Raw genomic sequence first — 23,094 nt, 5'->3', positions numbered from 1 at the left:
AGGGGTCCAGTCGGCCGCAGTCAACGTCATCTGTGAACTGGCCAGGCGTAACCCCAAAAACTACCTTTCCCTTGCCCCCCTGTTCTTCAAGCTGATGACCTCCTCAACCAACAACTGGGTCCTCATCAAGATTATCAAACTGGCAAGTATCCCTCCTGACCTTCCCTTCCTCCCACACAAAACGGCCCCGGCGTGTCCTAGGAGTCCCCTGGACGTGTGGGTGCGGGTCGGAGTCCGCACGGTTCTGTTCCTGCCACAAGTGATCCCCCCCGGCTTCTGTCGTCCCTAGTTTGGTGCTCTGACCCCCTTGGAGCCAAGGTTGGGCAAGAAGCTGATCGAGCCTCTCACCAACCTGATCCACAGGTGAGCCCTCGACCCCCACGTGACCTCGTCTGCCGCACGCAGCCCCGTGCCCCCTCTGGGCCCTCGGGGGGACCCGGGGAGAGTCCTGGTGGCAAGAAGGAAACACACGCCATGGGACTTGGCTCTGGACCATGAGCTGTGCCACCGAGGCTCATGCCGGCCCTCCCGGGACACTGGGAGCTGTGAATCCGTTTTTGGAAACAGCACCAGTGAAAACAAAAGGAAGGAAGACCCCTAGCTCACCAGTAGGCCCTGGCCGTCTCGCTGGGTCTCTGGCCAGTTCCGGAATGTTGCAAGAGCTCCCACTCCACTCTGGGTACCTGCGCTTGAAGCACGGACGCTGAGTGGCGGATGGCACCAGAGATCTGCTCTCCAGGGGACCTGGGAGGATGGGCGGTGGGAGGAACGGGGGTTTCGTGGTCACATCAGACCTAGTGCCACGTGCCCTGCGTGAGGCCTTGGGCTCAGAGCATCTTTGGTTTTAAACGACAGGCATCTTTGCATGTGGTGCGGCTCTGTGGTCTTCAGAGGGGATTAACGGGGAGCCATGAGTCTCGTGACTCTGGTGTGGACGGGCTGCTGGCCCCTGTTCTCTGGGACAGGTGGCGGCCATGCTGTCAGGTTTAGGTGACTCGGGATCAAGAGCGTCACCTCGGAGGATGTCAGAGTGGAGTAGGCGCACCTGGTGCCTGCCCTTGGGTGTCACCCTGGGCCGTACTGGATGCCCCCAGGGGTAGCACTGGGGCCACGGACGTCTGTGCTGTGCCCACCTGTGTGTGGGCCCCTGAGGCGGGGCAGGGGGCCGTCCCAGGTCCGGAGAGACATTTAGGGCAGGTGGCATTCCCTCACGGACATCACAAAACGGGTTCTGGGGACATCAGAGGTCACCGCCGGCGGTTAGAAAGGGAGGCTAGTGTCCCCCGGGGACTGCCGCGGACCCAGGCGACGGGAGCGTGCGGGGCCACCAGGCCTGCCTCCGCCTCGGGCCTCCCAGTCCTCACCCTCTGCTCTTCCTCCGCCAGCACATCCGCCATGTCTCTCCTGTACGAGTGCGTGAACACCGTCATCGCAGGTGAGGGGCCCGCCCTCCCCCATCGGGACCCCCGGGGGCCACAACCGGCCGTGGGACACATGCGCCCAGGGCCCCTGCCCGCCTCCGGCCTCCAGTGCCGCGTCCTGCCGCCCTCGGCCACGCACCTCCCCTGCCAGCAAGGCTCTCCTTCCCGAGCGTTCTAGAGCGAGGCTCCGGCCCCGTGCCGTCCCCCGTGAACCCTCGAGCACAGAACCTACCGCGGGAAGGTTTCACAGGGCGGGATCGGAAGGCGCTTCCCCGGTTTGAGTCCGGCTGCGGGCCACACAGAGTGCTGGGGGGGCGCGTCTGCCCCTCCACCTGCTGTGTTTGGCGGAGCCAGAGTCGTTGCCCCCAGGCCGGCTGGCCGTGTCCTAGTTTGCCGTCTGGGTCACTTGTTCCTGGATGTAGTGGCCCATGGGTTCACCTGCTCTCTGCCTGATTATCTGGCCCAAGCTTTTGGGAAGGCAGCCTTCTGGTCCCTCCTCACAGCCCCGTGGACAGCCTGAAATTCATCACAGGAGGCTGGCCCGGGGTCCACACTTTGTGATTGGAACTTCGTGGGCCGTGGGTGTTCAGAGGCTCAGTGACACTAGTAGAAAGGGAGGGCGGGTGGGTGGGCATTGGGGCAGGCTGGCACCCAGAGGCAGCAAACGCAGAACGTGGAGAGGTTTCTCTGTGTCTGGAGGGGTCGATGGGGGAAACCGAGGTGTGGCAGGATCAGAGCTATCCTTGGTGACGGGCAGGAGATCTGGGAGGAGTAGGCCAAGGCGGGCCTGGCACGTTGCAGGGTCGTGGGTCTCAGGTGGGGGTGGAGCAGGCTCTGGAAATTGCCCTGGACGGGGGTGCCTGCCTCGGGGCTCTCTGTGTTCTTGGCCACAGAGACCCAGCGCTCAGGTTCTCACCGGGGGTCGGTCAGCAGGCGCCTCTGCCGGGCTTGGGCGGAGACCCCAGACCCCAGGAGGGGAGCAGGTCCTCGGCACAAACCTTGTGTCTGCACGGACAGCTCCGGGACACGAGCCCCCTGCGGGCGAGGGCGGCGGGAGCCCCGGAGTCAGGTTCCAAACGCGGTCTCAAGCCGGCCTGTCCTGGGAGAGTGCCAGGCGTGCCTGTGCTGTGTGGCGCCCCGACCGACGCCCCCAGAGGACGTGAGGCGAGGACTGGCGAGTCCCTGAGACAAGGTTTTCTGTTTCAGTGCTCATCTCCCTGTCCTCCGGCATGCCGAACCACAGCGCCAGCATCCAGGTACGCCCCCCCACCCCCCTATCACGACGCGTCGTGCCCTGCGCCAGGCCCTGTGCGGCGCGCGTCTATGGAGTTGACAAGGGAGCAAGGGGAACACACGTTCGTGCCCCTGGAGTGTGTACGTGGGCGGTCCCCAAACTATGTCCCTGTCGGAGCCCACAGGCCGCCCTCCTGCCGCGGGGAGCAGGGCCGGGTGTCCCCCGCCCCTCCTGGTCCCAGGAACCTGTGAGCCGGACCAGGGCGCGCGGCAGGCCTGGGGTCACAGGATTCACTGTTGTCTCAGAGGCGTGACCACTGTCGCCTTCTCTGCAGCTCTGTGTCCAGAAATTGAGGATATTGATAGAAGACTCCGACCAGAACTGTGAGTTCCTCTCTGTACCTGCACCCGGAGCCTGTGTGGCACTGGGGCTCTCGATCCCGCACGAGCACAGGCGCTGGGACTCTTCCGCTGTGCCCCCTAGTGTGCACGGGGTGCCGTGGGCTTCGGCAGCGTTTTAAAGAAGCCAATCTTTCTCCGCTTGGCCGCAGCCCCTGCCCGCTGCCCTCGTGCACCACCGTCTCAGTGTGTGACTCAGTGGTGACGGCCCCTCCCGCGTTCAGCTGGCGGAGTTTGAGACCATGGGTCGTGTGCCCACGCGCCCGGGGAGGTGCGACCCGGGCGAGGTCCCCGAGCCCCAGTTCCAGCGTGGAGCTAAGGGGGCTGCTGGGGAGACGCAGTCGGGGGGTCAGAGGAGAGCTGCAGGGTGAGGCCCGGAGCCGCACTGATGTCTCCTGCCTGAGGCCTCCCCGGGACCGTCCAGGGGGACCAGCTCCCCCGTTGGCCTTGCTCATGCGCCTGCGTGTTCTATAGACATGCTCCATCAGGGCTCCTGGCCTGTCACGCGCCCCGGAGCCCGGACCGGAGCGTCAGGGGCTTCTGAGGGCCCGGGAGCACTGGCCCCACGTTTTCAGTCCAGATCTGTTTGCGGCAGGGGCTGCCGGACCTGTCCCACGAAGGGCCAGACAGGGCCCCGTCGCCCCCACCGTCGTGACCACGGGCCACGTGCTCACGCGAGGCTTTTACAGAAACGGGCTCTGTTGGGACCTGGCCCGTGGAGGCCCGCGCTTCCCTGCCCTGCTTCGGCGACCCCGTGTGTGGGTCGCTCAGGGGGAGACAGTGGCGCCCCGCGTGCGGGAGGTCACCTGGCCTGCAGCGCCCACTGTTGAGGACACCCGGGGGCCGGCGTGCGGCCCGTCCTGGCGGCGTCCACGTCGTCGCTGTCTCCGCACAGGCCCCGAGGGCTGTGAAGGCGCGTCCGGGCTAACGGGGTCTCGCCGTCTCCGCAGTGAAGTACCTGGGCCTGCTGGCCATGTCCAAGATCCTCAGGACGCACCCCAAGTCCGTGCAGGCCCACAAGGACCTCGTCCTACAGTGTCTGGACGACAAGGACGAGTCCATCCGCCTGCGGGCCCTCGACCTCCTGTACGGAATGGTGTGTGCCCCGCCCCGGCCTGTGCGCCCCGCTCCCCGCACGCGTCCCCGGGCTCCTCCCTCACCGGCTCCTCCCCTCCCCCCAGGTGTCCAAGAAGAACCTGGTGGAGATCGTCAAGAAGCTGATGAGCCACGTGGACAAGGCCGAGGGCACGACCTACCGCGACGAGCTGCTCACCAAGATCATCGACATCTGCAGCCAGTGCAACTATCAGCACATCACCAACTTCCAGTGGTCCGTGCCCCACAGCCCCGGGGGGCGGGCGCCGGCACGGGGCGCGCTCCTCAAGGGCTCCCTCCTGCAGGTACATCAGCGTCCTGGTGGAGCTGACCCGGCTGGAAGGCACCCGCCACGGCCACCTCATCGCCGCGCAGATGCTGGACGTGGCCATCCGCGTGAAGGCCATCCGCAAGTTCGCCGTGTCGCAGATGTCCGCGCTGCTCGACAGCGCCCACCTGGTGGCCAGCAGCACCCAGCGCAACGGCATCTGCGAGGTGCTCTACGCGGCCGCCTGGATCTGCGGGGAGTTCTCCGAGTGAGTGCGCTCCCCAGGGAGAGGCGTGGCGGCTGCCCCGGGCCCCCTTCCTGGGCCGCCGTCTCTGGGGACGGCGCGGCGTCGAGTGCACATTTCCGACCACGAGCCCCAGCGAGGAGCCGGTCGCGGCGTGGCCCGGGGTGACGGGGTTTCTCCCCAGTGTCCTCTCCTCCCTGCCCGTCGCAGCCGCGGAGGTTCTGTCGCTACAACGATGCTGTCGAGCTGGTTTGGTTTTGTTTTCGTTTTTTTTTTTTTTTTTTTTTTTTTTTTGTGCCGCTACTCCGTCATCGTCCCATCGTTGCTGTGGCTTCTTCCCTAGAGTCCTGTCCATCTGGCCTGGTGCCTGGGGATGGGGGAGCGCCCACGTGACCCCTGTGGCGGGGCGGCCTGCTCATCGGGCCCTTCTTGTCCGCAGGCACCTGCAGGAGCCCCAGCAGACCCTCGAGGCCATGCTGCGGCCTAAAGTCACTACCCTACCCGGCCACATCCAGGCCGTGTACGTGCAGAACGTGGTCAAGCTCTACGCGTCCATCCTGCAGCAGAAGGAGCAGGCGGCGGAGCCGGAGGCGGCCCAGGACGTCACCCAGCTCATGGTGGAGCGGCTGCCCCAGTTTGTGCAGAGCGCGGACCTGGAGGTCCAGGAGCGGGTGAGCGTTCCTCGGGGGTCTGCCTCCGGAAGAGCCTGTGTCTCTCGTTTGTGGCCGGCTTCGCCTTTCCCAGAGGGCATCTTGGGAGAAATCTGCTTTCCGGGGCTCCCTCCCGGCCCCGGGGATGTGGGCGGGTTCCGGCCCCCCCCCCCCCCCCCCCCCCCGGCGGGGGAGGCGCCGGTTGGTCCTCCGCAGGTGGAGTGCAGCGAGAAGGGGGCAGGTCGTGAGAGAGAGAACGAGTGGGAGGTGCCGGCCTGCAAGGGAAGTATCGGAATCAAGCCGGTTGGCAGCAGGTTCCCGGGTGGGGTGGCGGGTGGCCGGGGACCGGGCCGCTTGCTGCGGGGACACTGGTCTGGCACGTGCTGCATACAGCAGGCGGGTGGGAGGGAGCTCGGGGGGGGGCCGTTTCTGGTGCCCCGGGGGCAGCGGAGGGCTCTCAGTTATCCAGACCTCACAGAAGCGTTCAGTGCCCCGGCCTCGAGCCCTGCGTCAGGCTGGGAGCCGCACTCGAGCCGAGTCCCGGGTCGGGGTCCGCAGAGGACGTGCAGCACGGCGGCGCCCGGTGCCTCCTAGAAGTTGCGGTTTCGGGTTGTCTGTGTCTCGGAGGACAGTGCTGTCTCTGCTTGTGACTCCGTCTCGTTTGGGGGCCCGTTTCAGTCTTTGTCTCCTGCAGACTGACACGGCGGCCAGGGCTGGTATCTTCCTCCCCGGGTGCTTCTGTGTGGCCCGTGGCTTCTCTCGGTGCCTTTGGTATATACATACACGCGTGTATGTTTTCTTAACGTTTATTTGTTTTGAGAGAGCGCATGCGCACAGCAGAGGGGCGCAGAGAGAGAGGGAACAGAGGATGTAAAGCAGGCTCTATGTTGACAGCAGATAGCCCGATGTGGGGCTTGAACTCACCAGCCTTGAGATCAGGGCCTGAGCTGAAACTGGACGCTTAACCGAGCCCACTTCTTGTGCTGCTCTCGGTGCCTTCTAGACGTTCTCAGTAGGGTCAGACGAGAGGCAGCCACTCTCCTGGGCTGGGCAATGCGTTAGGGTGCTAAGTGGCCTACAGGGCCAGTCCTCCGTGACCAAACTGTGACTCCCCTGTGGTCTCCTCAGGCGTCCTGCGTCTTGCAGCTGGTCAAGCACATCCAGAAGCTTCAGGCCAAGGACGTGCCGGTAGCAGAAGAAGTGAGTGCCCTCTTTGCTGGAGAGCTGAACCCAGTGGCTCCCAAGGCGCAGAAGAAGGTTCCAGTTCCTGAAGGGTGAGCTGCGCGGCCCGTCAGAGGACATGGGCCAGGATGGCAGGAAGAGCAGTGAAAGAACCACAGTGGGGTCTTGACTGGTGTCCCTGTCCCAGCTGCCGCCCCCCGGAAGTAGACGGGGCAGCCCTTGCCTACAGATACCGGGTATGACGAGCCGGCACGGGGTCCCCAGAACACGAGGAGGGTCACGAGGGGCCCCTAGACTCTCACTGGGCAGCCATGATCTCAAGTGGCGGCCTAGCTTTTGCGTCCTCGTCTCCGAGAGGACAGGGGTGTCCCTGTCTCATCTGCCCCATGAGCGTGCGAGGCTGGCACTCGGGCTGGAGCTGCCTCGTGACCCCCCTGCATCTTATAGCCTGGACCTGGACGCTTGGATCAACGAGCCGCCCTCGGACAGCGAGTCTGAGGACGAGAAGCCCAAGGCCATCTTCCACGACGAGGAGCAGCGCCATGCCAAGCAGCGGCAGCCGGAGGCAGAGGAGGAGGAGCTGGCCCGGGTGAGCACCGGGTGCGGGGAGGCCGGGCTTCGTTCCCACTGGGGCCTCCGGGGCGGACGGCCTCGCTCAGGTCAGACCCTGGACCCTGAGCCCCCAGGTGGCTGAGCATGTTCCTGTCCTGTCCAATCTGAGCTTTGTCCCAGTACCCTCAGGGGAGCACTGAGCCAACCTGGGAGGTCTGGGTTGGGTTTTGTGCAAATGAGAAGCGGTTTCTCTTAAGGCCTGAGCTCCTCAGAGAGAGTCATAGGGCCTGGTTTGGCAGGCAGGGGGTTTTACTCGTGCTTTCCGGGTGGAGGGTTTTATTGTCTTTTATTTTAAGAAAATTTTTTTAATGGTTATCTTGGGGGTAGAGAGAGAGAGAGAGAGTGCATGTGCTCATGTGCACGAGCGGGAGAGGGCAGAGGGAAAGGGAGGCACAGACTCTGAAGCAGCTCCAGGCTCTGAGCTGTCAGCACAGAGCCCAACGTAGGGCTCGAACTCCCGGACCGTGATATCGTGAGCTGAGCCAAAGTCGGACGCTTAACCGACTGAGCCACCCAGGCCGCGCCCTTGGAAGATTTTATTTTACTTTAAAAAATGTTTATTCTTGGGGCGCCTGGGTGGCTCAGTCGGTTAAGCGTCCGACTTCGGCTCAGGTCACGATCTCGCGGTCCGTGAGTTTGAGCCCCGCGTCGGGCTCTGGGCTGACGTCTCAGAGCCTGGCGCCTGCTTCCGATTCTGTGTCTCCCTCGCTCTCTGCCCCTCCCCCGTTCATGCTCGGTCTCTTTCTGTCTCAAAAATAAATAAACGTTAAAAAAAAAAAAAGTTTTTTCTTAATGTTTATCATCTACCTGGGAGAGAGAGACCGGGACAGCGTGAGTAGGGGAGGGGCAGAAAGAGAGACACAGAATCTGAAACAGGTTCCAGGCTCTGAGCTGTCAGCACAGAGCCTGACACGGGGCTCGAACTCATGAATTGTGAGATTGTGAGCTGAGCCAAAGTCAGATGCTCAACGCACTGAGCCCTGCAGGCGCTCCTCCGGTGGAAGGTTTTATAACAACATGCAGCATTCAGACAGCTCAGAAAAGTCCAGAGATACTGCATCCCCTCAGCTCCCCACCACACCATGCCTTATCGTCCTGAAACAAGGGGTCCCCTCGTGGCCTGTCCTGCTCTCCTCCTGCCCATCTGCAGGCTGAGCCTTCAGGCAGTGTGATCTGACTCCCAGCTCAGCTCTTCTTCGTGACTGAGCGACCTCAGACAGCTCACCCAACCTCTCTGAGCTCACATCCTTGAAACAGAAGGCCATCTCCACATCCCGGGGTCATTTCTGAGCTCTTGCTGTTCCCCCACTTGTTCCTGCTGCGGTCTCCCTATTGGTCAGGGGCCACCAGTAAAGTACTGGGGCATTCCAGGCCCGCCTGGGGCCTGGAACATGGACGCAGTCCGCGCCTGGAAGGGAGGGTCTGTTCCACGAGCATTCACTGATTTGCACTTCGAATCCTGTCCCTGCAGCGTCGAGAAGCCCGGAAGCAGGAACAGGCTAACAACCCTTTCTACATCAAAAGTTCCCCATCTCCCCAAAAGGTGAGGCTGGCCCCAAGTCGTCCTTGAGAGACACTCCCCTACCCCTGAGCCCCACAGCGCCCCCATCCGCTCTCGGGAGGACACCAGGGGTCCCCAGCTCCAGGCCAGTGTTTGGTTGTCACGGTAGGTCCACGTGGCCCAACTGCCAGGTGGGTCTGAACACCAAGACCCGGGAGCGGGTGTGGATGTGGGGTATTCCACATGACTAGAATGTTCTAGATCTTAATCCAGGTGGTGCCTGCTGCCTTCCTCCGTGTCCTCCCCCTGCTGGGCTCCCCCCGGTCAACGCGGCTCCATATGGGTGCTCCATTGCCCTCCTCTGGGGATTGCCAGGTCACCTCGTGGCTCCGCTCAACTTTCTGAGGGGCCGAGGTGGCCCACACCTGGCTTGCACCCTTACCAGCTCCTGTGATGTCTGACTTTGATTTTAGCGCTCGCAGGGGGTTTGGGCTGCATTACTTTTCTGACTCGAAGTAGGTGACGCAGACAGAAAGCTGTGCCTCGGCCCTGTGCCTGTTGGTGCTGACGGACCGTTCCCCAGTCTTAGGGGGCTGTGCTCCCCAGGGTGCCCCGTCGCATTTGCAGCGGTCCCGCACACCGCCGGCTGCGTGCGTGTGTCATCCTGGGCCGTGGCCCCACCTCAGGCGTCTCTGTCTGTCCGTGCGTCCTGCCCGGTAACGCTCACTGCTTGCTTCTCCAGCGGTACCAGGACATGCCCGGAGTGGAACATATCCCCGTGGTGCAGATAGACCTCTCGGTGCCCCTGAAAGTGCCAGGCAAGTATTTGCACAGGCGGTGTGAGCCCCAGGAACCCATGAGCGAGGGGGTGGGGGCCCGAGTCTGGGTCCCGGATGCTGCCAAGGGCCAGCCTTACCAGCCCCGGACCTGCCCCCTCCTGCATCCTTGGCTGGAGTAGGTTCCAGATTGGAGGGTGAGTGGGGGGTACACGCCAAGGGCCCCAGCCTCTCCATGCTGGCGCCGCCTCGTTTCTCCCTGGACCCTGCCGCGCCCCCACCGCCACCCCCACCCCCGCCGCCACGCACCCGCACGTCCGCACTCGGAAAGCCTCTGCCTGCTCCCGGGCAGCCACGGTGGCAGCCCCTGTGAGCTCCCTCGCCCCCTTTTAGCGCAGACCACGGTGGGCCGTGGGCCGCTCGCCCTGCTGAGCCCCCAGGGGCCACCCTCCCGCACGTGGCTCTCGGGGCCAGGGCGGCGCTGAGCACCGTGGGGCGCACGCCTGCAGGGATGCCCGTGTCGGACCAGTACGTGAAGCTGCAGGAGGAGAGGGAGCACCGGCAGAGGCTGGAGAAGGACAGGAGGCGGAGGAAGAAGAAGGACAAGGACAAGAGGGGCAAGCCGCGGCGCCACAGCTCGCTGCACACAGAGAGCGACGAGGACATCGCCCCGGCGCAGCGGGTGGACATCGTCACCGAGGAGATGCCTGAGGTCGGCCCGCTGGGGCCACGACGGGCGGGGAGCGGGTTCCCTCCACGGGCAGGTGTCCCGCGGGCACCACCGCCGCTCCCGGGGCCACGCTCTGGCGGGCCTTCCCGTCACTGGCGTTCTCGGGGGGCCCCTGGCATCCCGACCTCTTGCCTACGGAGTGCCCGTGGGGGTGGGGGGCTTCACAGACCCCGGGGGGCTCGGGCCGGACGGACTGGATGCGCTTTCTCTCTCCCCTCAGAACGCTCTCCCCAGCGACGAGGACGACAAAGACCCCAACGACCCTTACAGGGCCCTGGACGTCGACCTGGACAGGTAAGCACGGGGGCGGAGCCGGGCCGTCCTGTTTCCTGTGTCCCCGTCAAGTGCTCGCTGTGATGCACCCGCCTGCCCCCAGGCCCCTGGCCGACAGCGAGAGGCTGCCCGTCCAGAAACACAGAAACGCTGAGACTACCAAGTCCCCCGAAAAGGAGGACGTCCCTGTCGTGGAGAAGAAGATCAAAAAGCCCAGGAAGAAAGAGAAGAAGCACAGAGAGAAAGAGCGAGAGAAGAAGGAGAAGAGAAAGGAGGAGAAGGAGGTGGGCGCGGGCAGCCGGGTGCAGGGACCCCGCAGCCCCCCACGCTGAACGCCACATCGCCCCATGCCGGCCCGCGTGGCCACGGCGGGGCAGGCCTGGGGGTCGTGCCGGTGGGCGGCCGTCCAGGGCTGCCCGCCGTGGCGCCGGTAGGGTGGGAGGTGCCGCCCGGTCTCCCTGCGCGCGGGTCCCCGTGGAGCCGGAGCGGCCGCGTCCGGTCAGGGCGGTGCCGCCCGTGCTCCTCTGGAGCCTGCGTTGCTGCTTCACCGAAGGCGCGTCTTCCTGTGGTTCCAGGGCGAGGACTTCGATTTTTGGCTGTCCACCACGCCGCTGCCCGCCGCGGCCCCGGCCCCGGCCCCGGTAAGAGCCTGGTGGCCTGTGCCGGCCCCACCCGGTCCTCCACTGGACACACGGGTGCACGTCCGGGCTGTCCGCCCCAAGGTCGCGTGGGCGCACAGACCGGCGAGGTTGGGGCCGGCCCAGCCAATGGCTGTAGGAACGGACCCCGTCCCAGCCTGCAGCCCCTCGGCCGGGCCGGGCCGCCTCTCCCCTCTGGCGGCCGTGCGCTTCGGTGCCGACCGGATGCCCCGTGTGCTGAGGGAGGCCGGGCCGGGATGCGGGGCTGGGGGCGCAGAGGACACCCTGTCCCGGGTGCCAGTTGGCTCCTCGAGCGCTGCTGCCCGGCTTCCTGCAGGGAGAGCCTGGAGCGAACGCCGTCACCGCTGCCCCTGAGGGAGGGGGCGAGGAGCCCAGGAGAGAGGAGCGAGGCGACGACGAGGACGGAGACAATGAGCGGGACCCCGAAAAGGTGAGGGCGCGTGCCTTGGCTGCCCTCGTGGAGTGGCCGCGTGGCTGTGCAGGAGAGGGTCGTTCCCGAATCCCGCGAACGGGGGTCATGGGGGTCCTGGTGGCGGCTTCTCGTTTTTACGTCTTATTCGGTAGTAACTCACCCGTGGGAAGTCGCACCTTTTCACAGTCTGTGGTTCAGGGGCGTTCACCGTGTTGTGTTACCATCACCGGTGCCTAATTCCAGAACATTCCCTCTCCCCAAAAGAAACCATGTCCCCACCCGCGGTCACCCCCCACCCCCTCCCCAGCCCCGGCCCCCACGAGCCCCCTTCCTGTCCCCGGATGAACCCGTTCTGGACATTTCACACGCGCGGACTCACACCCCGCGTGGCCCCTCGTGTCTGGTCCCCTCCCTGAGTGTCGTGTGTTCGGGGTCCGTCCTCGGGCTGTGGGTGCGGACGCCTCGTTTCTGCTTGCGGCCGAGGGACGTGCGCGTGTGCGGTGGGCACGTGCGTGTCCGTTCACCCACTGAAGTTTTCACCTCTTGGTTGTCGTGAGTCGTGTTCCCGCGAGGGTGTGTGTGCGGGTTTTGGCGTGGACGTGTGTTCTTCTGCCTGCGCCGAGGAGCTGCCGGGCCACGTGTCCATGTGTGGGTTCTGGCCGGTCTCCCTGTGCGTTTTCACCCGTCGGCGGTGAGCCGCTAGGTCCTCGCCTGCTCCCCGTGGACCCGGGGCTTGCTGGTCTGTGCGCTCTGCCGCGCCTGCTCCTTCCCTCGGCTCGCTGGCCCTGCGTCTCGGAGACGTCGTGTCGTCGCGACGCGTCCGCGGGCTGCCGAGTGGCCTCGGTGCGGGTCGTGCCTCGCTGGGCAGCAGCGGCCAGAGAGCGCTGAGGGTTGAGCCTGGTCTCTCTGCTCCAGAAGGCTTCGAAGCATAAGAAGAAGAAGCACAAGAAGGAGAAGGAGGAGAGACCCAAGGACAAGAAGAAACCCAAGAAGAAGCAGCCTCCAGGTGAAGAGGCGGCAGAGCCCGTGGAGAACGGCGCGCTCGCTGACGAGCCTCTCCCGGTGAGGGGTACTTCACTCGCCCCCCCGCGGGCCGGAGGCGCCCCCACGGCCCGCCGAGGCCTCGACGCAGGGACAGACCCGGGCCGAGTCTAGGAGCCGCGTCTGCGGGCCGGCGGGCAGTGGGGCCTCGGTGGGCGCGGGCGGGTGACCCCGGGGCTGTGGGATTCGGGGGGGTGGCGCTCTCGAGTGGCGGGACGTCCCCGAGGTGCAGGCGTGCGCTGCCCGGGACCCCCGGGGGCTCCCCGCACCCCGCTTCTCGTCGGTCCCGACGTTCCCACCGGAGCGCTTGGCAGCTGGCGACGGGCCCGGCCCGTGAGCCGCCGCCGCCCTCGGGTTCTCGCTGGCCGAAGCTGAGCGTTTTCCTCTCTTCCTAGCCCATGTCCAGCTACTGCCTCCTGGCCGAGAACTCCTACATCAAGATGGTGAGTGCTGTGGGCATCGCGGGGGGGCTGGGGCGGCCTTGGGCTCCCTTCTCGGGGCGTGAGGAGGGACGCGGTAGGGCTCGGGGGCAGTGAACGAGCCTTTCTAGGGAGAGAGGCGCACGTGGGCGCTTGCCGCCACGTGGGCCCGCAGGGCCGGCTGGCCGTGGGGGCCCCGAGGGCCGACGTGATGGCCAGCGGCTCTCAGAGAAAGGGCGGGAGCGGCCGGGACCACGGATGGAACCGGAGCGGTTTCCCTCGCGTGAGGGTTCGAGCGCTTTCCCCTCTCGGACGCGTTGTACGTTTGCACGGCGGGGTTGCCGGCACTCCCGGGCCCCTCGTGCGGGCCCCGGAGGCTGAGGCCGGCCTTGCCCTGCAGACCTACGACATCCAGGGCAGCCTGCAGAAGGACAGCCAGGTCACCGTGTCCATCGTCCTGGAGAACCAGAGCAGCAGCTTCCTGAAGGGCATGGAGTTCAACGTGCTGGACTCGCTCAACACCAGGCTGGCCCGGCCAGAGGGCTCCTCCGTCCACGACGGCGTCCCCGTGCCTTTCCAGTTGCCCCCAGGTGCGTGGGCCGTCAGGCAGGGCGTCGGGGCTCCCGCCGACCCAGGTCCTCTTAGTCCCAGGAGCCCCCTTTCCTCCTGTCACCTGCTTCCCGACCGGGGCGGGCAACGCTGAGGGCAGGCCCCGGGCGGGGGCGGTGCCGGACCCCAGCTGGGCAGCGCCCCGTGCCGCTCTCGGGACCCACTCCTTGTCCCCTTGTCCTCTTCCAGGCATCTCCAACGAGGCCCAGTTTGTATTCACCATTCAGAGTATCGTCATGGCCCAGAAGCTCAAGGGGACCCTGTCCTTCATTGCCAAGGTAACGGGGCTGGAGGCGGGGCCCAGAGCCCACGGCCGCGTCCCCGCGCCGCGGCCCCCTGCGCCCTCCTCACCCGGTGCCCCCGCTCCCACAGAACGATGAAGGGTCGACCCACGAGAAGCTGGACTTTAAGCTCCACTTCAGCTGTACCTCGTACTTGGTCACGACGCCCTGCTACAGGTGCGTGGTGCCCACCTCCCTCCCGCTTCCGCTCGTCGCGCAGTTAGCTGGCAGACACCCCTGGCCTAAGGCAGGAGGGCCCGGTCTGCCGTTGGCGCAGAAGGTCGGCTCTGGCGAGCGTCCGCCAGCCCCGGCCACGTGGCAGATACACGGGCCTCGTGGCCCAGGCGGCAGACGGGTTCTCTCCTGGTGCCAGAGGCCGCGATGGAGGGTCGGCAGGGCTAGACGCTTTTCGTGCCACGCTTGTTGGCGTGCAGGTGCCGTCTTCTCCCCGTGTCCTCACGCGGTCGTTCCTCTGCGTGTCTGCGTCCTGATCTCCTCTGTTTAGAAGGACGTTGGTCTTACTGGTTTAGGACCCTGTTTCCAAATACAGTTACATCCTGAGCTCCAGGGGTCGGGAGTCAACATAGGAATTTGGGGGACGCGGGTTAGCCCGTGACATCGTACAGGACCGTCAGAGACCTCGAGCCGCAGGCACACGAAGGAAGGTGTCACGCCTGGGGCTGGGGGCCCACCGGTCGTCAGCCTCCCTGTCCTGTGTTCTTCTCACAGTGACGCCTTTGCCAAGTTGCTGGAGTCTGGGGACCTGAGCATGAGCTCAATCAAAGTCGACGGCATTAGTATGTCCTTCCAGAACCTTCTAGCAAAGATCTGTTTTCATCATCATTTTTCCGGTAAGGCCTCCGACGTGGCCGGCAGATGGGGCGGCTTTACGCGTGCGCGGTCGGCCCTCTGCCCCCGGCGGGCCGGCCCGGGCCTCAGCCTGCGCCCTCTGTTACAGTGGTGGAGAGAGTGGACTCCTGCGCCTCCATGTACAGCCGCTCCATCCAGGGCCACCACGTCTGCCTCCTGCTGAAGAAGGTGAGCCCCGGCCCCCCCTCCCCTGTGCTCTCGAGGCCCCGGGGCTTCTTGGGTCTCGGCGTCTCGCTGAGCTCAGCCCGCCTGTTTCGCTGAGGGCTCGTGAGCCTCCTTCCGAGAGGAGGCCGGCCACCTCCTTCCCCGGCCTGGTCTTGGCGTCAGGCCTGGCAGCCCGCCCGTCGGAGTCGGGAGGGGCGCCCGGTCCTGGGGCGCCTCCTCACCCGGTCCTCGGACTTTCCAGGGGAGCCATGTGGGCCTGGGGGCGGCCTCGGTGAAAGTTTCCATCGGGCGGTGTCGGGTCCTTTCCTCGGCGGCCGTGGGTCCTCGGTCCACGACCTGCGTCTCGGGCCGGCCGCGGTGGCGTATGGTCCCTCCGCCCGAGTCGCCGAGTCCGCGTGGGTTGTCTTCCGTGGGTCTCTTCTGTGGCGCCCAGTGGGTCCCAGCGGTACCTTCCTTCGCTCCTGACGGTGACAGTTTGTGTCTTTTCTCGTTATTCTTGGCCGTCCTGGCGGGCGGTGTATCGTTTTTCTTGATTTTTTTCAAAAGTAAATTTAAAAGCTACCCTTTAAGGAACTTTGTTTTTTTAAGGCAATAAATAAATTTCGTTCAGCTTTGTTTTTTCCTTCCCTTTTTCTGCCTGCTTTGGGCTTATTTTCTGTTTTGCGTGTTTGTTCAGGTAGGAGCTGAGGTTTTCCTTCTTTCGAGAAGAATTTAATGCTTCGTTTACCTTGAAGCTGTGCTTTAGCTGAACGCCACGGGTGTTTAAATATTTCGTGTCTATGTCTAAACGGTTCTAACGTTTTCTGATTCCTGCTCCCAGGTCCTGTAGAGTGCACGGGTCACTTAGAACCGTGTTGTTTGGTTTCCCGTGTTCGGATGGCTTTTTGCTTCGGATTTGTAGCGTGATGCCACCGTGGTTGGGGGACACACCGCTTCTGATTTCGGTCCTTCGAAAGTATTGAGATTTGCGTTCTGGCCCTGGACGTGGTCATTCGTGGCAGGCAGGGGTGGCGCTCGTGGATGCGTGGAGGCAGTGAGTGTTCTGCCGGTGGAGCGGGCCCCACCGGTGGTGGTCTCGATTCTTCTGGGCCCTTGGAGTCTGTGTTGCCGGCCCGGCGGCTGCCTGAGTGGGTGGTGTGAGGTTAGTGACAGGTTGTCTGTCCCCCCAGAGTTGTTGGGTTCGCTCTGTGTGTCTGCTATTAGGTGTGTGGACCGAGAAAGTCGTGGCGTCTTGACATGTGCACCTGTTTGTTTATCCGCGTCGACCTCCTTCTTTATCTCGGGTTGTTTTCTCTGCTGCGAAGTTCTCCGGTCTGATGTCGGACAAAAAGCCACTCTCGCTTTCTCGTGACGGGTGCTGACGTGGCGTGTCTTCTTGAGTGCGTCCTTCCTGTGTCGGAAGGCGTTCTCACCGGTGTGTGCCGTCATCCCACTGACGACCCCGGGTCTCCTCCTCCGTCTGGTCTTCCGCTTCTCCCCTGCCCTCCCTCTCCTGTACACGCCATGGGGGCCGCGGAGCCTCGTCCAGGGCTAGTTTTGCTGGGCGCGTTAGCTTGGCAGATCTTTGTCTCAGTGCTTTAAAATCACGCCGCTTCTGGGGTGCCTTGGCGGGCTCAGTCAGTGGAGGGTGTGGCTTGATCTCGGGGCTCTAGAGTTGAAGCCCCACGCTCGGTATAGAGAGGACTCACTTTTTTTAATATTTATTTTTGAGAGAGAGAGACAGAGCATGAACAGGGGAAGGGCAGAGAGAGGCAAAGAGAGACACGGAATCTGTCCGGGCTCTAAGCTGTCAGCACAGAGCGTGACCAGGGGCTTGAACTTGTGAACCACGAGATCCTGGCCTGAGCCAAAGTCGGACGCTTCACCGATTGAGCCACCCAGGTGCCTCGAGAGGACTTAAAAGTAAAATCTTCCAGAAGATCGTCACACTGCCTCGTTTCACAGTCGCAGTTTCTGGACGAGAGCTGCACCCCGTTATTCTTTTCACAGAGAGGCGCCGTCTCCTCTCCGGGTTTTTCTTGGTTGTCAGCCTCCAGCAGGTCACAGCGTGTCTGGCGCGGACTTCTCCGGGTCTGTCAGGAGTGTGCTACGCCTCTTGAGTGTTTGCAAAATTCTGGAAGTTTCCCGCTGTTACTTAAGTCCTTTCTTAGCGCCGGGTTCTTCTTAGCACCGGGCCTGCCTGGCCCCGCCCTCTGCCGTGCCAGCCATTCTGCCCGTGGGCCCACCCGTGGGTGTCTCGTTTTGACGACTGTGTATTCCAGGTCTGGAACGTCCGCCGGGCGTTCTCGAGATCTTGCCTGTCTTTGCTGGGATGTTCCGTCTTCCTGTTTGCTTCAACAGTGCTCCTGACTGCGTGTTGGGGGGGGTGTTTTTTTTTTGTTGTTTGTTTTTTAATTTTTTTTTTTTTAATGTTTATTTATTTGTGAGACAGAGAGAGACAGAGCATGAACGGGGGAGGGTCAGAGAGAGGGAGACACAGAATCTGAAACAGGCTCCAGGCTCTGAGCTGTCAGCACAGAGCCCGACACGGGGCTCGACCTCACGGACCGTGAGATCATGACCTGAGCCGAAGTCGGCCACTTAGCCGACTGAGCCACCCAGGCGCCCCATGGGGGGTGTTTATAGTAGGGACTTACAAGCCTGTGTCCCATTGGAAGATGCCACGTCCTCCTCGTCCTGGCCTGGCCGTTGGCTGCCTTTTCCACAGAGCTGAGCTGAGGTCTCCCGGGTCTCTGGGTGCTCAGTAACCGGGGCCTTGTTAATCCCGCGGGGAACACGGCATGGGCTGCAGGTGCCTGACCTTTGGTCCCAGCGCTCGTCTGTCTCTGTGACCTTTGTCCCGCTTGTCGGAGCTGCCGCACGCGGGCACCGGCCCTGGGACCAGGGGGACAGCGGCTCGCAGACACGTTTACAGGCCGCTTTCCCCAAGGCCCCCCAGCCAGAAGGTGGGCCGTTGCCCAGATTGGGGTTCTCCGGTCCCAGCCTCGGTGGCGGGGGGCGGGGGGGGGGGTGGCGCTCCGGGGCACCTCCCTTGTCTGGATTCGCGAAGCACCAGCACCGAGGGAGGTGGTGACAGACACAAACGGCACATTCGGCCACGAGGCGGCCTCTGGGCGTCGCGTTCCACACCCTGCACAGGCCTGACGGCCGATTCCCCTTTTCCAGGGGGAGAAGTCCGTGTCGGTGGACGGGAAGTGCAGCGACGCGACGCTGCTGAGCAACCTGCTGGCGGAGATGAAAGCGACGCTGGCCGAGTGCTGAGCCCGGCCCCCCCGTCCCCACCCCGGCCCCCGCTCGGGTCGCGAGGTGACACGCTGTACTGACGCATCTTGTCAGCGTTCCTACTTTGCCTCTTCCCGTCTCTTCAGCGAGGAGCCCCGAGGCTGCCCGAGGAGCCGGCTGCGGCGCCCGGTGGACCGTGTGGGGTGGCGCGCCCTGATCCCGCGAGGCCACCCGAGTGCCCCACGGCCCCCACACTCCCTGCCTGGGGGCGCCTGCTCACCCTCCTCCCTCGCGGCCGCGGGCCAGGACACCCGGTGGCCCCGGGGCCGTGCAGGCTGCTGTCGTGTTCCCCGCGTCCCACCCACGTGTTCATGCGTTGCCACGGCTGCCACCCGGGGTGGGGTCTAGTCGGGATCCCTGACGGAGTGGGGCCTGGACCTTGTTGGTTTACATTTCTTTCCTGTCCAGTGAAATGTGTCTCGGTCGGTGGTGTTTGGCGAGTGGTGGGGACTGTTTGCGATTCTAGGTCCCTCCTGTCGCCGAACGCTCCCCAGGCTTTGTCCCACACCGTGCCCGCAACTGCGGGGAAGGCCCGGTCCGGGGGGGGGGGGGGGGCCGGGGGTCCGGCCCCTGGAATGCACCTCACGGGGCGGGGCAAGGGGACCCCGGACCACCCCGTCAGAGATGATGGTCCTCAATGACGTAACTTCCTTTTGACGAACACTGTCACTTTAGCATGTAGGGTAATCTATTACAGAATCCTGTGCAGTGATTCCAGAACCTCAGAATTGTATGATGTGTTCTATAAGAATTGATTTGCTATCGACATTCCCAGATAAAGGACAGAGAGACATATCACGCTGCTGTAATGATTTTGTGTCGAGATGATCCAATAAACTTGTAACACAGACGTTTGTCTGTCGCACCTCCTGTCTGTGCCGGTGTGCACACCCGGTTACAAGAGGGACTCCGGACCATCCTCGAGCTGCCTGGGGCACCCTCGGGAGGTCACACAGCGTGCTGGGGGTCCCTGTCCCCACCTGCGAGCGCGCCCTTCCCTTCGTGATGGAGGTGAGGTCATCCCCACACACGGTCTAAGCCCCAGCAGGGAGCCACGACCCCACCCACGGGAGGTCCACCAACGTCGCGGACCGCACCCTCCTTTCCCTTCCCAGGGAACCCCACTAGCGGCGGGTGTGTAGGTGAGCGGCAGAAGCAGGTGCCGGAAGGCAGGCCCTGCCCGTGCTTCAATTTGCCACATTGCCACTGTCTTTACTGACGCCATGTGGCCAAGGGACAATTCAGGACCGGTAAGGCCGGGTCAGCAGACGGAAAGCCGTCCGACCCCTACGCGGACCCGGTGCCGGGCAGCCCCCGCCTTCCACCAGCTTCTCTTCCTGATAATCGCCCGCCCGAGCCAGACCCCTCGCGGGTCCCTCCGCTCCCTCACCAGCACTGGGGCAGCAGAGGCCCCATTGACGCCTTGAGGCCGTTGTTGGCCGGTAAGACCACCGGCCCGCACAGCCTGCCGGATTGGTGTTCCACGCCCACCCGGCCCTGCGGACTCTTCTGACCTCCGTGTACCTGCTCCTGGCAGGACTAGTCCCCGACTTCTCGCCTGCCAGGCGCATCAAGCCATTTACCGTGGGTCTCTCATAACGCACGTGAGTGTTTGCGAAAGGAAACGACGTGCTAGGGACGCTTCCTGTGCTCCTTCGGCTGAGGTTTAGCCCGGCGTGGCGAGTCAAGAGCACCCGCTCGCGCCGAAGGCTTGGGTCTGTCAAGCCTGCCCGGCTGTGTTGAGACGGGTTGCGGTACAATTGGCATGGAAATCCCGGGGCCGTCAGCCCTGCCCCAGTGCCCGTGACCAGGATGTGCCTTTCCTGGGGACCCAGCCCTGGTTGCCCCAACACGGATACTCTGTGATGAGAAACAGGGACGTTTAATCATTGCCTCTAATAGCCCTACGGCTCCGCCCGGCGGTGATGCCCTCTATATACAAAGCCACGCGCCCTCCCCGGCCCCGGTCCCAGCCTCTGATGGCAGTGCAGGGACTCAAGGCGGCAGTGAGCCTGCTCCGTGGGGTCAGGCTGGGGCAGTCCAGCTGAGTCCTGACTCCACCTCGAGGCTAGGGCCAGTCTGGCGATGGCCGGTGGCCGTCAGTGCTGTGTCAGGCACTCGGAAGCATTTTCCAGAGTCAAGTTGGCCAGGTGTGGGGGCTCAAGACATGTGAAACTCGGTGACATCAGACTGTTGGGGGAGACATGGGTGCCCTCAGATCTTCTCTCTCTGCTCCGCCTCCCCCCCCTCCCCCAAACCAAGGTCTTTGCTACGGGCCTGGGGCATGTGACAGGGCTGCAGACAACCCTCAAAGCTCAACTTGGAGGTCTTGTGGCCTGTACCCATCCCCTAAACAGCATCGGGGCCGAGCCCAACTCTCTTGCAAGGGGCTGCAAAAAGGGGGTGGGAGGCTGTGGCGAGCTGGCCATTGGGTTTTGATCTCTGGCTTAGGCTCAACCCTGCCTACAGAGCCCACCCAGGTCTTCAGAGCCTCCCTCCCCCGCGCCACTCACAAAGCTGGAGTGGTTCTGTGCATCCAGGAGAGGGGAGGAAGATCCGATGTTTATTCGAGGTGATCATTGGGTGTGGTTGCAGGGGTGACATCCAGCTTGTCCCAGGTGCAGAGAGAGCCCTGCCGGCTGTGTCTCCCTAGCCAGCCCTTCCCCGTCCATCCCTGACTTAGAGGCCCCCGTGCCACCCCTTTCCTGACTCCCTCGTGCTCCCCTCCAGAAGGCCGGGCCAGGGTTTTGGAGAGAACAGACGGGGCGGGGGCCTTACCTTGTGTGGTCATCCTGTCTGAAAGACATGACAGGGTCCCAGTTAGACCCAAGCTTTAGGGCTGTGCTGTGCCTGTGGCCCCCAAGTCCCTCCACTGGGGCACATCCATCATGGGCCGCCCCCGCCCCCCCCCCAGCTCTGACCACAGCCCTACCAGCTGCTTAGGGCAGGGGTAGGACCAGACTCTATGGAAACCTTTAACTTGGGTGTTGCGCCCCCTGGTGCTAGCTGAGCGCAGAGGAAGGGCGGGCTGGGGTCCTGAGCACTGGAGCAGGTGCCGCCTCCCGTGGCCGCCCTCCGCGTACTCACCCGCAAGGGCACATAAGCACACCGCCTCTGATAAAAGTCATGCTGGGTTTGGGGACAGGGGACTTACTTGTGCCACTTATTTCTACAACGACAGCAGGATTGGAATCAGAACGTCAGGGGTGGAGGAGAAGGTCCCCTCCCTGAGCCCAGGGGCCCCAACTCACATGTACCGGAGGAGGCCCTGCACAGCTGTTTCCCACTGTGCCGATGACCTGTGGGGACACGGGGCGTGGAGACGGGGCGCCCCAAATCCAGAACTCAGGGCCTGCTGAGGGGCTACCACCCCACCCGACCCCGGTGGAGACAGGCCAGGGAGGAACAGGGAGGGTGTCAGGAGAGCCTCAGACCCACGGGCACAGGGCCCTTGCTGGTCACCACCCGAGCCTGAGCCCTACTCGCAGTTGTAGCCAAAGCAGACGACGTGCGAGTCCGTGCAGTTGGTACAGGAAATGGTCTCGTACTGGAAGATGCCTGCAACACAGGAGAGGCGGCCGCAGGCTCCCCCCGCCTCGGCCTCCAGGGCTGCCGCCACCGCTGTGCCCCACGGACCGGGCAGGGGGTCACTCACCACAGTGACGCTGACAGTCAATGCGGCCTGTGTGGGGACAAGGGCACTGACGGCACTTGTCCCCCGCCCCCACCTACCCTTTTTATTATTTTTAATTTTTTTTTTAGTGTTTTTGAGAGAGAGAGCACGAGTAGGGGAGGGACAGAGAGAGACGGAGACACAGAACCCGAAGCAGGCTCCAGGCTCCGAGCTGTCAGCACAGAGCCGGACGCGGGGCTCGAACTCACGAACCGGGAGATCATGGTCTGAGCCGAAGTCGACACCTAACCGACTGAGCCCCCCCGCAAGCGACCCCCGACCCAGCCTTCTTGCCCTGCCAGAGGCTCACCTAGGGTTAGGCTGGCTCTCAGCCTGGGAGGAGGGTAGCAGCCCTACTCAGCCGCTTCTCCAGGGACAGGCTGGGGGAGGGCTGGAGTTTATCCAGGCCGCCTGCTGGTGCCCACGGGAAGGAAGGGCCCCTGCCTCAGGGAGCTGCCCTTCCTTCTCTCTGTTAGGAGCCGGCTGCACTGAGCCAGAAGCCCCAGTCCTGTCACGCCAGCCTCTGCCACTCCCTGGCCGGGGCCCCTGGCTCCGGAGGGACTTCTGAAATACCCCCGCGGCGCTCCCCAAGCCCTTCCTTTGCTCACTTTCGATGATTGCATTCTGGATGAGGTGCACCTGCTCCCGAAAGATGGCTCGCAGCTCGTTGGGGAAGTACCCTGTGGGGGTAGGCAGGAGGGAGGTCAGCCTCCGGCGCTGGGCGGAGGGGAGCTGTCTCGGTGTCCCGCGCGCGCGCGCGCGGCGCCCGCCCCCTTACCGGGGAAATACATCTTCCCCTGGTACAGCTGATCCATCTTCTGGTACACGGCGTTCGCCACTTGGTTCAGCTTCTCCCGGGCTGGAGGCCGGAGAGGGAGGCCGGTGAGCTGCGCGGGCCGGGGTCAGGCCGGGGTCTGGCGGGAGTCTGGCCGGGCCGGGGGGCGCGCCCGGGCGGGGCCCCGCACTCACTGATCTCCGCGGGGATGGCCAGATGCAGCTCCTTCATCGTGTCCTGGCTCCAGTCGCTGAGCAGCGAGCCCGACACGGGGATGTCGCCCACCCACCAGGACTTGAGATTCACGTGATGGAGGTAGAAGGAGAACTTCTCCGAGAAGTTGCCGTGACAGTGCAGGCAGCCGCGGGCCAGCGCCGCGGTCAGGCCGAGGCACAGCAGCAGAGCCATGGCCCGCCCCGCCCGCCGCCCGCCAACCAACCAACGGCGCCTCCCGCGCCACGCCCCCAGCGCCGGCCTCGCCCGCGCAACGGACAACTGGCTGCACCGGCCCCGCCTCCGGCCCC

At 64.2% G+C, this 23,094-nt stretch overlaps 2 protein-coding genes across 5 annotated transcripts in view; one reads left to right on the top strand and one right to left on the bottom strand.

Moving 5' to 3' along the window:
- The window catches only part of AP3D1 (adaptor related protein complex 3 subunit delta 1), a 37,325-nt gene extending 18,353 nt beyond the window's left edge, over positions 1-18,972 (top strand). The window contains exons 7-32 of one of the 2 annotated variants that reach the window (XM_078443688.2): positions 3-142; positions 290-363; positions 1,386-1,435; positions 2,628-2,677; positions 2,990-3,038; positions 4,004-4,149; positions 4,235-4,383; positions 4,454-4,684; positions 5,100-5,331; positions 6,439-6,584; positions 6,940-7,081; positions 8,576-8,647; positions 9,348-9,423; positions 9,891-10,093; positions 10,332-10,405; positions 10,488-10,668; positions 10,960-11,025; positions 11,360-11,473; positions 12,371-12,517; positions 12,892-12,939; positions 13,316-13,505; positions 13,714-13,802; positions 13,897-13,982; positions 14,535-14,656; positions 14,764-14,843; positions 18,006-18,972. In XM_078443688.2, the coding sequence (XP_078299814.1) occupies positions 3-142; positions 290-363; positions 1,386-1,435; positions 2,628-2,677; positions 2,990-3,038; positions 4,004-4,149; positions 4,235-4,383; positions 4,454-4,684; positions 5,100-5,331; positions 6,439-6,584; positions 6,940-7,081; positions 8,576-8,647; positions 9,348-9,423; positions 9,891-10,093; positions 10,332-10,405; positions 10,488-10,668; positions 10,960-11,025; positions 11,360-11,473; positions 12,371-12,517; positions 12,892-12,939; positions 13,316-13,505; positions 13,714-13,802; positions 13,897-13,982; positions 14,535-14,656; positions 14,764-14,843; positions 18,006-18,101 (3,053 nt within the window). In that variant the 3' untranslated portion in view covers positions 18,102-18,972. The remainder of the gene's footprint in view (positions 1-2; positions 143-289; positions 364-1,385; positions 1,436-2,627; positions 2,678-2,989; positions 3,039-4,003; positions 4,150-4,234; positions 4,384-4,453; positions 4,685-5,099; positions 5,332-6,438; positions 6,585-6,939; positions 7,082-8,575; positions 8,648-9,347; positions 9,424-9,890; positions 10,094-10,331; positions 10,406-10,487; positions 10,669-10,959; positions 11,026-11,359; positions 11,474-12,370; positions 12,518-12,891; positions 12,940-13,315; positions 13,506-13,713; positions 13,803-13,896; positions 13,983-14,534; positions 14,657-14,763; positions 14,844-18,005) is intronic. The other variant, XM_078443687.2, reaches the window with a different exon arrangement.
- Positions 18,973-19,988: 1,016 nt separating this feature from the next.
- On the bottom strand, positions 19,989-23,077 carry IZUMO4 (IZUMO family member 4). 3 transcript variants are annotated; one of them, XM_060629783.3, is made up of 10 exons: positions 22,765-23,077; positions 22,574-22,654; positions 22,404-22,475; positions 21,778-21,804; positions 21,605-21,680; positions 21,374-21,421; positions 21,277-21,291; positions 20,901-20,918; positions 20,636-20,650; positions 19,989-20,312 (listed from the first exon to the last, which is right to left on the bottom strand). In XM_060629783.3, exons 1-10 carry the CDS (start codon positions 22,976-22,978, stop codon positions 20,222-20,224), a joined length of 657 nt encoding a protein of 218 aa, XP_060485766.2. In that variant the 5' UTR covers positions 22,979-23,077; the 3' UTR covers positions 19,989-20,221. The 3 variants fall into 3 exon arrangements, with proteins under 3 accessions (XP_060485766.2, XP_060485768.3, XP_060485767.2); XM_060629785.3 differs by lacking the exon at positions 21,778-21,804 and having other exon boundaries at positions 22,765-23,059; XM_060629784.3 differs by lacking the exon at positions 21,277-21,291 and having other exon boundaries at positions 22,765-23,057.
- Between the last annotated feature and the right edge of the window lie 17 nt (positions 23,078-23,094).

Source organism: Panthera onca, chromosome A2, assembly GCF_046562875.1.
Source record: "Panthera onca isolate mPanOnc1 chromosome A2, mPanOnc1 haplotype 2, whole genome shotgun sequence".
NCBI lineage: Eukaryota > Metazoa > Chordata > Mammalia > Carnivora > Felidae > Panthera > Panthera onca.
This window is presented reverse-complemented; position numbering and strand designations above follow the sequence as displayed.